General features: G+C 46.0%; 2 protein-coding genes across 2 annotated transcripts; one reads left to right on the top strand and one right to left on the bottom strand.

The window, feature by feature from the left end:
- LOC8083004 (putative dual specificity protein phosphatase DSP8) lies at nucleotides 1,860-5,953 on the top strand. Its single transcript, XM_021447625.1, has 6 exons — nucleotides 1,860-2,371; nucleotides 2,655-2,777; nucleotides 3,192-3,285; nucleotides 4,517-4,599; nucleotides 4,681-4,770; nucleotides 4,899-5,953. The coding sequence occupies exons 1-6, from the start codon at nucleotides 2,141-2,143 to the stop codon at nucleotides 5,394-5,396; spliced, it is 1,119 nt and encodes a 372-aa protein (XP_021303300.1). The 5' UTR covers nucleotides 1,860-2,140; the 3' UTR covers nucleotides 5,397-5,953.
- LOC8068950 lies at nucleotides 6,512-7,675 on the bottom strand. The gene is made up of 2 exons (XM_002440061.2): nucleotides 7,247-7,675; nucleotides 6,512-7,113 (listed from the first exon to the last, which is right to left on the bottom strand). Exons 1-2 carry the CDS (start codon nucleotides 7,513-7,515, stop codon nucleotides 6,864-6,866), a joined length of 519 nt encoding a protein of 172 aa, XP_002440106.1. The 5' UTR covers nucleotides 7,516-7,675; the 3' UTR covers nucleotides 6,512-6,863.

Raw genomic sequence — 13,753 nt, 5'->3', positions numbered from 1 at the left:
CATCTCTCCTCGTCAAGCTACTCCGGTACGGCGCGTAGGCCCTCTGATCCGCCACCAATCCCTATGTTTTTTTATGAAAATTGTCACCAAGCCCTTGTGCCATGCTGTACGCCCTATCAGATCAGAGGGAGAGATGGACATCAGCGGATGTTGCTGTCCACTCGGGCCTAATTAATTACTCCATCTGCTTAGTGCTACTAGTAAATAAACAATCACTCCATATCTGCTCAGGTATCGCATCTCCTGCTTGTCTGTTTGCCCTTTCCTCCTCCCTCTCTCTACGGCTGACGAGGAATTACGACAGAGATCTGCCCGACGCCCTAGCAAGACCTAGCAGCCAGATGGCGAGAACGTACCTGAGAAGACGACGGCGAGGGAGAGATGGACGTCCCGGCACCTTCCTCGCGCCCAGAGAAGACGGGGACGGCGAGGGAGAGATCAGAGGAGACGACGTCGAGGGGAAGAGGAGACGAGACGTCGAAGGAAGACTGCACGACGCGGGAGACAGTTTTATTGGCGAGGGAGAGGGATTTCGCGGACAAAAGAGAATACGACAGGGGAGACGGCGCCGCGGATCGCGATTCGCAGTCGAAGCCGCGCGCGGATTTATACGCGTGCGAGACCCCTGAATAGCAAGTTGGAAAATATAGCAAGTGTACTTGAGGAATTGTTGGATAAAGATTTTTGTGGTTTTGCCAAATTTATAAAGATAGCAAGTTCATTTGAGGAGTTGTTGGAGATGCTCTTACCACCATGTTTTCCTCTTTTTAATGCACCGTGGAAACTCAGTAATAAATTGTTTGGTTGAAATAACTATGAAACATATCATATCTTATTATATTTCTCGGAACATATATGGTAAACATATCTCTGTATCCATTCATTTAGAAAAGCACAAAGCTAAAAAGTCAAAGTAGGGTTTAAGTTGCTTTGAAAACTATAATATGCGAAAGCAGGTATTTCTAAAAAAAATCTGTTATGAAATTCACCTGTTTGATTGATGTTATTTTTTGTTAGAAGAAACATTTTCAAAAAAGTTGAGTCGAACGCAGTCGAAAACCACATCTACTATTTTCTTGGGGCTTCACGTTTGTGAGCATTTGGAGTTCATACGTAGAATCATAATATAGCATGGCCATAATCCATTTTTTTACATGTGGTGCTCTTGATTTCAATATACGCCACAACAAGCATCATTCCATTTTTGTGATAGAAATTCAAAAGGAGGAGGAAGGGTGTTTTGTTGTTTTGTTTTGCAACGTGTGAACCTATACATAGGCCTTGTTTAGTTCCGAAAAGTGAAAAGTTTTCGGTACTGAAGCACTTTCGTTTGTTTGTGACAAATATTATCTAATCATGGACTAACTAGAATCAAAAGATTCTTCTCGTGATTTACAGCTAAACTGTAATTAGTTTTTGTTTTCGTCTATATTTAATGTTTCATGCATGTGCCACAAGATTCGATGTGACGGGGAATCTTGAAAACTTTTTGGTTTTCAGGGTGAACTAAACAAGGCCATAGTTACAAAATTCTTTAGCCTAGACTTGGACTTTGTTTAGTTCGTGAAATTTTTTGGGTTCGGCTATGTACCAATTTCGTTTGTATTTGGTAACTATTATCCAATCATGAACTAACTAGTTTCAAAAGATTCGTCTCGAAAATTACAGATAACTATTGAATTAGTTATTTGTTATTTATATTTAGTGCTCCATGCATGCGTGCCAAAGATTCGATGTGATGAGAAATCTTGAAATTTTTTTGAACTAAACAAGGCGTAGATAATTATGCAACCATTCAAGGACTGATTCGCAAAAGCACACTCAGTCATTACTCATCCGCTAATCAGAGGTAAACAGATGGGAAAGCAGATTTGTCGCAAAACTCGCAGCCTAATACGCCACCTATGACGTATTCCCGTCGCCGTCGTCCACCTGGGTTGTTCGCTGAGCCGCAGCCGCCCCCTTTCCTTCCCATTTTGGCGTCTCGAAGCCAGTAGATTAATCATCTCTCGATCCACAAATCGCTCCCCTCTCTCCATCTCGCTCCCTGAAATCGAGGAGCGCTGGAGGAGACGCCGCAGAGCGCGTTGGCTCCTAGGGTTTGCCGGTCGGGTTGGGGCTCCGATCCGGTCGTGCGGGTATGAGGATTCGGGAGCTCCGGGATGGGCTGGAGGTGGAGGACGACGAGCGGGAGCAGGAGGGATCGTGGGGTGGCGGCGGCGACGGGGAGGTGGTCGCGGTTGTGCGACTGCGGGCGAAGCGCGCGCTCGTCGGCGCCGGCGCGAGGGTCCTGTTCTATCCGACGCTTCTCTACAACGTGCTCCGCAACATGTTCGACGGCGAGTTCCGCTGGTGGGATCGCGTCGACAAGGTGCTGATCTTTTGCCTCTCTTCCATGTTTATGTCCTGGTTGTTTGTGTTTCGGGATGCGATTTGGGGATATGCTTTTCGGGACAGCTAGCGCTGTGTGGTTCGGCAATTTAGTTGCTGCCCGATTAAGTTTCATCAAATGTACGTGCAATCTTATTGTTATGGAGGTGTAAATGTACCATTTAGTCAAGTCAGTAAAATTGGTGATGGAATAACGATAAGTCATTCCTTCTTAATGTGCAATAGATATTGTAGCCTGATATTCTTACCACCTCTATCATCAGTATGTTTTGCTAGGTGCTGTTCCGTTCTCTAGCGATGTTCCGCGCCTGAAGCAACTTGGAGTAAGAGGAGTTGTTACACTCAATGAACCCTATGAAACTCTGGTTCCAACATCCCTATATCAGGTAGATGTCCCTTTACCTCTTGTAGCTGCTGGAATTACTTTTATTTCTCTCTAAACGTATAATGTTATTACATGACCAAGAGAACTATAGGATTCTAACCTAACAGTAACAAGTATCTACATAGTAAACTTAATGACACTTAAGTTGGTAAGCTGTAGATCGCTTCAGGAGGCACTTAGTTTTTTAAGTCATTGTAGGAGTAGGCAGAATCATTTTATCCTCTTCTATGCATTCTGATGATGTACATCATTTCGTTGCCTTATGAATTGCGCAATCAGCAAATCACTTGGTTAGGTTGGTACTGGTGCACATGAGATTAGGGAGGTATCAAGCAAGATATTGTTATGGCACCATACCATATTTGGCAGGTTTTACAACTTATGATCTGAATAATTATATAATTCCATTTTTCAGGCTCATGGAATCAATCATCTCGAAATTCCCACAAGAGACTACCTGTTTGCCCCATCCCTGGAGCATATTTGTCGTGCAGTGGATTTTATCCATTGTAAGTATGTTACGAACCATGATTTCATTTCCTTTTGCTTCTTAGGGTTTTTAGAATTTTATATGTGCTTCACCAATCCATCATCAGGCAACCTGTCTTGGTGATGCCATCTCAGCTTTATGGTGCTAATTTAGGTGCCAGTTCAGATCAGGGAAGTAGTGGTAGTCGTCAGTTTGATGCATCATCTGTGTTACTTGAATATTATCTTTGGCTGTCGTTGGGCATTTTGTCAACTTGAATGCAAAGGGCCATTCTTCAATTTAATTATGACTGCTCGTATAAAGTTGTATTCCCTCCTTTCCAATTTATAGGTCACTTTGACTGTTTCCTATGTCAAATTTCTCTTAAATTTGTAGAAAAATTCACCAACGCCGTTTCATTAAATCCACCATTCAATATTTCTTGATAATTCACTCACTGGGTGTTGCACACATTAATTTGTTTTTCTATAAACTTGGTCAAAGTTAGAGAAAATTGACTTAGGACAAACCTAAAGTGGCCTGTAATTTTGAACAGAGTGAGTCAGTTATGATGATGCATATCAGATGTGACAGTGCTGTGAACTAATCTGTATGGTATGGTTAGAAGTGGTAGTTCTTTAATCAGTCAAGGGGCAGGAAAGATAGCTTATAAATTCTGCCAACCATTGTTGCCATTGCCTCACTGATATTAGTTTTTAATATTTGTACTATGCATTTCTTTTTTACATTAGTGCTACCCCAGTGATATTATCTGGTGATAATCCCTAGAAGCGAATGCACTTGGTTGGATCAAATAACAAGATGTTAAAAACACAGTGCTTATTCACAATAGGAAATAGTAACGGCCTGTCAGTTTCTTTTTTGGCCGTTGCCTCGTTCGGTATGGTAGGGCAGATCAGTAGACAGTTTGAAACATTGTACCAGAAGACTAATGCTCCATGGCTTTAGGGCATGTCGCCTTGCCACAGTTGTGGCCCGCCACCATTCACGAGGCTACCATTTGGTTCCTATACGCAGGTTAGGCAGCCACAGCACCAGCTCACTCATTTTCTGCCAGAGTGTGGCGCTCGATTTCGCCGCCACAGCTTGCCGCCGCTGAGGCCTGGCAAATGATGGCCTAGAACCAAACAGTCTCTTAGTAACAATTATAGTAGTATATGTAGTAAAACAGTGTCGTTATGTCCTGCTTCTGTGTGGTTTGTGTGGAAGTCAGGTGGCCAAGGCTAAGTATCAATTGCTTTCTTTTCCAGGTAATGAAGTGCAAGGTGGTAGCACCTATGTCCACTGTAAGGCTGGAAGGGGACGAAGCACCACTATAGTTTTGTGTTTTTTGGTAAGAAAATGTTTTGCTTCTGGTTTAGCTGTCTCGTAACTGTGCATTCTAATATAAACTTAACAAACATATTTAATGCAGATCAAGTACAGAAATATGACACCAGAAGCAGCTTTGGATCATGCGAGGTCTGTGAGGCCTAGAGTGCTTTTAGCGCCAGCTCAGTGGCAGGCATGCTACCTGACTTCCTTGGCAATTTTCTATTACATGATGACTACATATATTCTGTGAACGTAACTCAGACAGTTGGTCTCCAATTTTGTGATCCCGCTGCTGAAATATGGTACTTCTTGCTGCAGGCTGTTAAAATGTTCAGCAAGCTCAACGGGAGATGCCTTTCCATACAGAGCTCGAACCCAACCTGCTCAGTACTATCTTATGAGGAATCCAGTGAACTGTTGAGCACGCAGAGCAGCAGATGCCTTTCGATTCAGAGCTCGACTGAAGACTCAATAGCATCTGATGAAGAATCCAGTGAAGCATCCTTTGTAGACCCTGAAGTTGATGGCTACGCCGCCACTGAGTTTGACAGCGAGCATTTTATTTTACCTCGTTGTCGAAGTATGCTGTCCAGACCAACAAGCCCCACTGGCTGTAGCGATGCAGTCTTCGTAACCGAAGAAGATCTAGAGGGCTATGAGACCTACGCCGATGACGGGAAGGACGTTGTTGAAGTGCAAGTAGTGGTTCGCCGCAAGCCCATCATGAGCAAACTTTCCTGCTTCCTTGGGTCCTTGAAGCTTACCGGCAACTGCGAGCCACCACCTGGCCGTTTGACTGAGGTTCGAGCCTGCTAGGTGGATCTGCTATGGTTTCCATCATGAGGAAACTGTCCTGTTTCCTTGGGTCCTTGAAGCTTACCGGCAACTGGGAGCCACAACCTGGCCGTTTGACTGAGGTTCGAGCCTAGGTGGATCTGCTATGGTGTCCATCATGAGGAAACTCTCCTGCTTCCTTGAGTCCTTGAAGCTTTACCGGCAACTGCGAGCCACCACCTGGCCTTTTGACTGAGGTTCGAACCTGCTAGGTGGATCTGCTACGGTTTCCGCATCTGTTTTTCGCTCGTTGTACATCGGCAGAGTGTAATTACCGACCTGAGTTTGCACAGCCAGCGGAATTCCCCCGGGACAGAAGACCGAACTGTATGGTGTTGCCTGTGGGTGGCGAGAGAGATTTGGCTATCAGGAGACCTGTGTATTGTTGTAGAGAGAGCGAGAGGTCTGTGTGCATATCTGATATCAGTGTTTTCCTTGTAATAAAAAGATGTGCTCTCCATTAAAAAAGTGTGCTTCTTGTTTTTTATTTTTCAAAACTCAAGATATACAAGTAAATGAGTAATACTACCATTTATATACTGGATACGTGTTATTAGATTAACCATAAAATATACTCTCTTCATTCTAAATTGTAAGCTGTTCTAGCCTTTTCAAGATACATATATGTCTTTTACTATGCACCTTAATATAATGTGTTTTATATGTAATGTATATCTGACTTCCATTACAAAAAAAAAACTGAATGACTTATATTTTGAATGAAGAGTAGTTATAGTAAATTAATTTAGAGACATGAATACTGAAACTATTTTTATAGGTATAACTAAATCTAAGAAATTCTGTCTTAGTCCCAAACTAAAAGGGCCCTTTTACGTTTTTTTTTTTTGGGTTATTACGGCGGAGAGGATACTCCATACAATTCCAATTATCAATTCTCATTATTATGAATCCGAAAGATTGAGAATGTGTTTGGGATGACGGAGCACATCGTACTGTGTGTGTGTGTGTGTAAATGTTGGCCTCCTCTTCGCCTCTAGGCTGCCAACTTGTTAGAGCGCAGCAGAGCGTAAAGCCTATCCATGCTATCCTAGTGACTGGTGAGTGGTCACCTACAAAAGAAGATTGAAAGATTGACATGCACAAAAGAAGGAAACGGTCGATGATTTTCTGCCTGGAGCCCTGGACTGCCGCGCTTCGTATTTACATACAGTACCCAAAGAACAGTTTCTTTTTTGCCGAGCAGCAACAGTGCAGAACGGTCAACGGTAAGTTCCTCTAGTACTCTACCAACAGCAGAACAAGTAACAGTTCACGCCACCTCGTAAAATTCTCACAGACTAAATGCGCCCGTGAAGAAAATCACCCGCAGAACAAGTAGAAAGAAACAGAGAAAAGAAAAACAGTTCAGTGACCCTCGAGGAACAATAACGGCGTTCCTGCAGTCGCATTGCAGCGCTCTCTCGCAAGCGGCGACCCGTCCAGCGCCGCCTACTGGTGGTACCCGTTCCGAATGGGCGGCGTCCTGAAGCCGTTGGCGGCGACGAGGTCGAGGTTGACGCAGGAGGTGGAGGCGGGCTGCTTCTTGGCCATCATCCCTCCCAGCGCGACGTAGCTCTTGCACGACTTGATCTTCTGCTTGTAGGGGTTGTCCTTCTTGCGCAGGTCCTCCAGGCAGCGCACCTCCGACATGCACGCGAACGACTGCGACTTGCCCTCGTAGTACCGCGACAGCCCTTTCCTGCAAACCAGAAGTCCTCGATTCGTGAGCAAAACGACCATGGGTTGATGAAAAGCAAGCTTCAGAGCCTGATGTGATTTCGCCGTCCGGGGCCGGGTATCCCGGGAGGTGTAGTGAAGGCGCGCGCACTTACTTGGCCGGGAGCTGCGACATCATGGACGTCATGTCGTAGATGCTGTCCGAGTTCATCCTCCGCAGCGGCTGCGGCACGAACGCGCGGCGGTCCTGGTGGTCGCACGAGGCCTCGCCCCCGGCCACGCTGCCGCCGCCGCCGCCGGGGAACTGGTCCCCCTCCTCCTCGTCGTCGGAGTCGGAGTCGCCGCTGGACACGGACGACGCCGTCTCGAACGGCTCCTCGTCGCCCTCCTCGCGGCCCGCCGCTTCCCCGAGCCGGTAGCTCATGTCGCTCGGCAAAGCCTCACCCCGCCGCGCTCTCGCTGGCAGCTCACCCGACCCAAAGTCCAAAGAGAAACGCACGCTGCTCTCGTTTCAGTCGCTTGCGTTTCGCTCCGCTTCCTTGCGGAGAGACTGCGTGTCGGCCTCCGCGGCGCTGGTGCGGAGCGCGTTTATATACAGAGGCCCCGGCGCGGAGGCAACACCCCCCGAGCCGCGCCGCATCGCGCCCCGCACCGGCGGGATAACGCGCCCTGCGCCTCTCGCTTTCAGGATTCAGACGCGGTACGTCGTCCGTTCGTGGTTTGTTTGACCAACGCTGCCAGTTTGCGAGTACTAACGTGCGCAATTCGGTGCGGAAACCACAAAAGAAACGCGCGCGTTTTGCAGCGGTTCGTGTTTCCCGGCTGGTGCCCGTCGCGTCGCGGCTACTCCTACATGGCACGAATCGGGTCGTCCTGCCTGGTGCCTGCGACCAACGCTGACACGAGAGGGTGACCCGCCGGCGCCGGACCATGTTTGTCTGCGTTAATAAAGGAGGGTTGGGTCGGGGCTGGCCACTACGGCGCGGCCACACATGGGTTTCCGCCCCGGAATCTGTTCCGCTCCACGGCTCTGATCTTATCCTGAGTTCGCGTCACGCGCATGGGGCCCGGTTTGGTTCGCAGTGCACCCTGGCCGGGGCTGCCGCTGCTGAAGACGTGGAGAGTGAGAGACAGGGGGAGCCCTCCACGCGTGGGTCCGACGCGGTGACGGTGTGGTGGCCACGTCGCGTCCGAGCTCGCAGGGGAATGTGTGCTTTACGGGTACCACGTGCCGTCTGATCGTAGGGTTGTTGCGATTAGAAGATAGCTGGATCCGGTAAGATACGTTTCCGTTTCAGGGGAGGAAAAAAAATATGTGCTCCTACGGTGTGGCAGAGAATGGCAATAGGAAATTAGGAAAAGAACCCAAACTTTATAAAATTCTATATCACATCGAATCTTGCGGCACATGTATGAAATATTAAATATAGATAAAAAAAGATAACTAATTGCACAGTTTATCCGTAACTAGCAAAATATGCCCGTGCGTTGCTACGGGAGCAAATAGATGTTTGTAGAAAATGAGCACTCTGTTATATTTTGTGTTTTATCTTTTTTATTAAATTTGATAATTTTTAAGCTTTTAAAACTGACTTTGAAGGAGACTGTCCATATATAGTTTATATACATGCTCTTAGGCTTTTTAGGATTTGTATTTCACGCGCAATGGCACCTTATACTTTCTAGTTGAAAGGAACCTACTATTGAATTATAATTTCTAGTTTGATTTTGATTTTATATAGATTGTATAAGTTTCTGTCAATTTGTGCATTGTTCGTGAAAAGATAAGAAGCTAACAATACACTTTTTATTGGTAAGCCGAAGTCTATGTAAATATTGAGATTGATTTTTATTGTGCGTTGCAACAGGAGAAAAACATCAAATGACCATAGAAAGTTATAACATAATATTACATTCTATTTATAGTTATGTTTTTTATAAAATTTAAAGTTCATAATTTATTTTATTGATAACCATGACATCTATAGTATTAGATAGTTAATACTTAAAATAATATGTAGTGTGGAGAGATATTTATTTAATAATAAAAATAGAAATTAGTCAAACCTTCTCTTACTTTAATATTACCTCTTAATATACCATAGTATTATATTAAAACACGAGAAGTTTGTTGATAGCTTTATTTTTAATTTAGATTAGGATTTCTATGAAATAAGATATATCAGTTAAATGTATGTAGATTATAAACACATGGGTTAAATGTATGTAGATTATAAACTTATGGACTTATAAAATGTTCATATGACATAACAACATGCCATGCAAAGGTAGTGCAAGCATCCTTAAGCATAAATTTAGTTAAATTAGTAAATCAGTGAGATATACAGGAATTGTGTTAAAACTTTTACCACAAATCAAGCATCACATTAAATAGGCTATTATAAAATTTTTATAATAATTGGAGCAAGATAACTACAATTTTAGTTTTACACTAAAAAGCATAGGCAAGCATCTACCAGCAAAAAAAAATACTAAAATTTTTCATATTTTTTGTTTACTATATGGATCTAAATATGTGGAGCTGAACAGAATTTGTTTTATAATTTTTAGATTTTTCTATGAATTAGGTAGGTATGACATAACGACATACCATGCAAAGGTAGTGCAAGCATCCTTAAGCATAAATTTAGTTAGATTAGTAAATCAGTGAGATATACAGGAATTGTGTTAAAACTTTTACCACAAATCAAGCATCACATTAAATAGGCTATTATAAAATTTTTATAATAATTGGAGCAAGATAACTACAATTTTAGTTTTACACTAAAACGCATAGGCAAGCATCTACCAGTAAAAAAAAATACTAAAATTTTTCATATTTTTTGTTTACTATATGGATCTAAATATGTGGAGCTGAACAGAATTTGTTTTATAATTTTTAGATTTTTCTATGAATTAGGTAGGTATGACATAACGACATACCATGCAAAGGTAGTGCAAGCATCCTTAAGCATAAATTTAGTTAAATTAGTAAATCAGTGAGATATACAGGAATTGTGTTAAAACTTTTACCACAAATCAAGCATCACATTAAATAGGCTATTATAAAATTTTTATAATAATTGGAGCAAGATAACTACAATTTTAGTTTTACACTAAAAAGCATAGGCAAGCATCTACCAGCAAAAAAAAATACTAAAATTTTTCATATTTTTGTTTACTATATGGATCTAAATATGTGGAGCTGAACAAAATTTGTTTTATAATTTTTAGATTTTTCTATGAATTAGGTAGGCAAACTGAAATTTTCTCCTTTTATAAATAGGTATAGATATTAATTTTTATAGGAGATTTTGCTTTTTCCTCTTCGAGTAGTATATGTACGGGCCGATTGATGCGGTCGGTGCTGACAAATTTGCATTTAGGACCTTGTACTTTTTTTTATTTTTAATATACTTTAATGTGTATAGGAGATTTTGTATTAGGAACCCTAGAAAAACTTCTATTCTTTTTTTCCTCCTACAGCTACCAGCGTCGATTGATTCAAACGAAGCGGACATGACGGATGACGGATAGGAGGTAGGCAGACTGAAATTTTCTCCTTTTATAAATATCCGTAAATCACGAGACAAATCTTTTAAGCCTAGTTGCTCTATGATTAGATAATGTTTGTCAAATAAAAATGAAAGTGCTATAGTGTCAAAATTCAAAAAGTTTTTGGATCTAAACAAAGCTTAGTAGTATAGGTTGACGGGACGGGGACCAGAAGTAGTACTGTGCTGATGAAACTCGGGTCGAGTTGGGATTCATGAGAGTTGTTCGGTGTTTAGGCACGACGTCATTTTCCCATGATCTATCGACGAGAGTTCATGAGCGTTTTAGGCACGGTGTCATTTTCGCACGATCTATAGCTAAAGACCCTTTTTTTTTCTTCTGAAAAGCACCTAGATCGAGCCTTTCAAGTGGATGGATGAAGTAAGCATCACACAGTTCACGGACCAATTCAGCTCCTGATATATTCATCATATCAGGTTTACAGAAACGTGCACGCGGAAGTAATACATATACATAAAGTCCAACAACAAACATGTTTCTTTCTCCTAACCACATCAGTCAAGTCAAGCGATAAAACACGCCTGGAAAAGCATGATTTGCTGTGGTCTCACAACACGGACCGCATGAATGAATGAATTTATCGGTTTCCTTTCCGTGAGAAACAGCACCAGTCTTACTCGAACAACAGTGCCCTCACGTGTATGTACTGCAACTGTGCAACATCATTCCCGGTCGACAACAGATGCCAGTTTCCCAGTTGACAAAAGGCAGAGAACGTCAGGCATGGCGGGCGACGTGCCGAGTTCCATTCTGGAAGAGCGGACACGCGTCACCGTGCCACAGCTACGCGCCAGGAGCGTGTCCCGCGCGGAGCCCGGCGAGCCTGACACGCCGCGGGTCGAGACGACACGTAGGCCAGCCAGCAGGGCGCCCGGGACGGGGGTGGACGAATAATCTTTTCGACACCCCGGCCGCGCTTCCTGCGCCGGCGCCGTTTCCGGGGACACGGCCACGGGTCCGGCCAGCGAGACCAGGGACAGGCTTTCTCGTGCCCCTGCACGCATGAGGTCGTCGCCGACGCCGAGCACGATGCGTGTCGTCCGCGCTGTGCCCAAATGCGCCTGTCGACTGGCTGCATGATGATCACTTTGCTGGCCCTTTTCTCGCCTTTTTTTTTTTGGGTTGGCCTTCCTCGAGACCATGATCCAGTGTCCGTCCTGATCCTCAGCATTACTAGCCCCTGCGCTTGGCTTGGCGTGCCTAATCGATATCGTGTCAGGCGTTACAGCGGCTAATCATGTGTTTGAGCCTATCCAAGTCGCGGCTGTTCCGAGCCAAGCGTTGCGGATCGGCACGAAAGCCAGGTACAGTTCTGTACTACTACGGCCGGCGTGACGTGACCCGCGGGGTTTGGAGCAAACTCCTGTCGTACTACAGGGTTTCAAAATTCAAAGCGGCGATGGACGTGTAGGATTTGGACCTGCGCCCGTCGCGCCCGTCCAGCCGGCCACCCGGCCGGTTCTTCACCTGGGTCCCGCTGTGTTTTGAGTCGGTGCGGCAGACGCGTCGCCCAAGCGCGGGGACGCACGGCCGGACGACCTGCGACCGGTTTGCAACCACTGGCGAGTGAGCCATAGTTAAAGACCGACGATCGACCAAACACACGGTTGCCAGCTGCTGACCGCGTGGTTTACGCCGAACAGAAAACGAAGCGGACGACGAGGGTTCCCTGAAACCTTGGCTGGAAAACGACCAAACTAATCGCGCGCGGCGGTGCGGTGACGACCGCGGCCACGCCGTGCCAGGCTCCCCGCGTCCGGCTCCGGCGGCCTTGCTTGGCCCTGGGTGGCTGGCCTCGGCTCAGGCTTCGCCAGCGCCCGAGCACGCGACGCGGCGGCATGGGTAGGTGGATCCGTGGATGGATGGCGGCGGAACGCATCACCATGTGGCGTACGGAAAGCAGCTGGCGTGTCGCGCGTGGATCGGTTTGGCGCTCGCGCCGCGATCTCTTTACGTGCCCGCGGATCTGGATGTCTCCTTATCCCGTAATCCGTCTATATCCCGAAACGGGATGGCGTGCACAGTATATGTGTATATCACTCCTAAATAAAGAAGTACTTTTTGTTAATTCGTAGGGTTTGTTCTACCTACGTGACACATTCTACGCCTCACGATTCTGCAACGACTCGTCGTGAGTCGTCATAGCACGTTAGCGAAGATACGGACGAAGAGATAGTGAGCAGCACGTGGCGTTGGACCATCTGATCCGATCCAACAAGCGCGCGACGGACGATCGACGACGTCACGGTGCACCGAGCGAACGAAGAATGGGGGGGGGAAAAAAGGAGCCGGGTATATACCGCTTTTGGCAAGGCACTAGCACACTGCTACGGGGCCTTTTACCAACCAAGCAGTACAGCACAGCTGGTGCAACGTGACAGGTGCTGCTGCTACAGTGCTACTTGTGCTGCTGTAGCCATCGAACAAATGGCCGGTTCGAAAAGCCCCGTGCGGCCCTCTCCCGACGCTTCTGCCGCGCACGTCCCCATCGCGGGATGGGATGGGATGGGATGGGATGGGATGATGGGATGGGATGGGATGGGATGTGATTCACTTCAATCCCAGCGATAATGCCTTTGTGTCTCCATGACTTTTGCTGCTCTCTTCCGATCCGTCTCCTCCTCCGGCGGGAATAAAGCGCGGAGGATGAGAACGAACGAGGAAGGGAAACGTCAGGAGCGAAAGAGGAGGAGGTTTCAGAGTCCAGATCAGATCAGATGCGTGCTTGGGTCACGCCACGCCATCTTCTTCGTTCGACACGACGCCAGCGGTTGGAAATGCAGGCAGGTTCGGCGTTTTCCACCACGAAACCATGCGGTTTCCATGCATGCATATGACCGACGGAGCATGCATGTTCCTCGGTATCTAGTCTCTTCTTTCTTCCCAGGATTTTAGATGGAGTGCAGAATGTCAAGTGTGGTGTGAGGTCGATCGACCAAGGGCGACCCCGGCGGGCACCCGCGTGTTAGGTTTGGTCCATGATCGTGACGTCGGATGCTGAGCGCTCTTCGTGGTGGCGTGGCCGTGGGGGCCGTGCAGCTTGCTCGCTTTGTTCGAGCTGCGAAGCGTGATGACTTCACAGGTCA

The sequence above is a fragment of the Sorghum bicolor genome, chromosome 9, assembly GCF_000003195.3.
Source record: "Sorghum bicolor cultivar BTx623 chromosome 9, Sorghum_bicolor_NCBIv3, whole genome shotgun sequence".
NCBI classification, from domain to species: Eukaryota; Viridiplantae; Streptophyta; class Magnoliopsida; order Poales; family Poaceae; genus Sorghum; species Sorghum bicolor.
Note: the sequence above shows the minus strand (reverse complement) of the source record. Positions and strands in the feature narration are given on the sequence as shown.

Coding starts and splice junctions, on each gene's coding strand:
- LOC8083004 (XM_021447625.1), top strand. CDS start 2,141: ATGAGGATTCGGGAGCTCCGGGATGGGCTGGAGGTGGAGGACGACGAG. Junction 2,372..2,654: donor GGTGGGATCGCGTCGACAAG/GTGCTGATCTTT, acceptor CTCTATCATCAG/TATGTTTTGCTAGGTGCTGT. Junction 3,286..4,516: donor TGCAGTGGATTTTATCCATT/GTAAGTATGTTA, acceptor TTTCTTTTCCAG/GTAATGAAGTGCAAGGTGGT.
- LOC8068950 (XM_002440061.2), bottom strand. CDS start 7,515: ATGAGCTACCGGCTCGGGGAAGCGGCGGGCCGCGAGGAGGGCGACGAG. Junction 7,114..7,246: donor ATGTCGCAGCTCCCGGCCAA/GTAAGTGCGCGC, acceptor TCTGGTTTGCAG/GAAAGGGCTGTCGCGGTACT.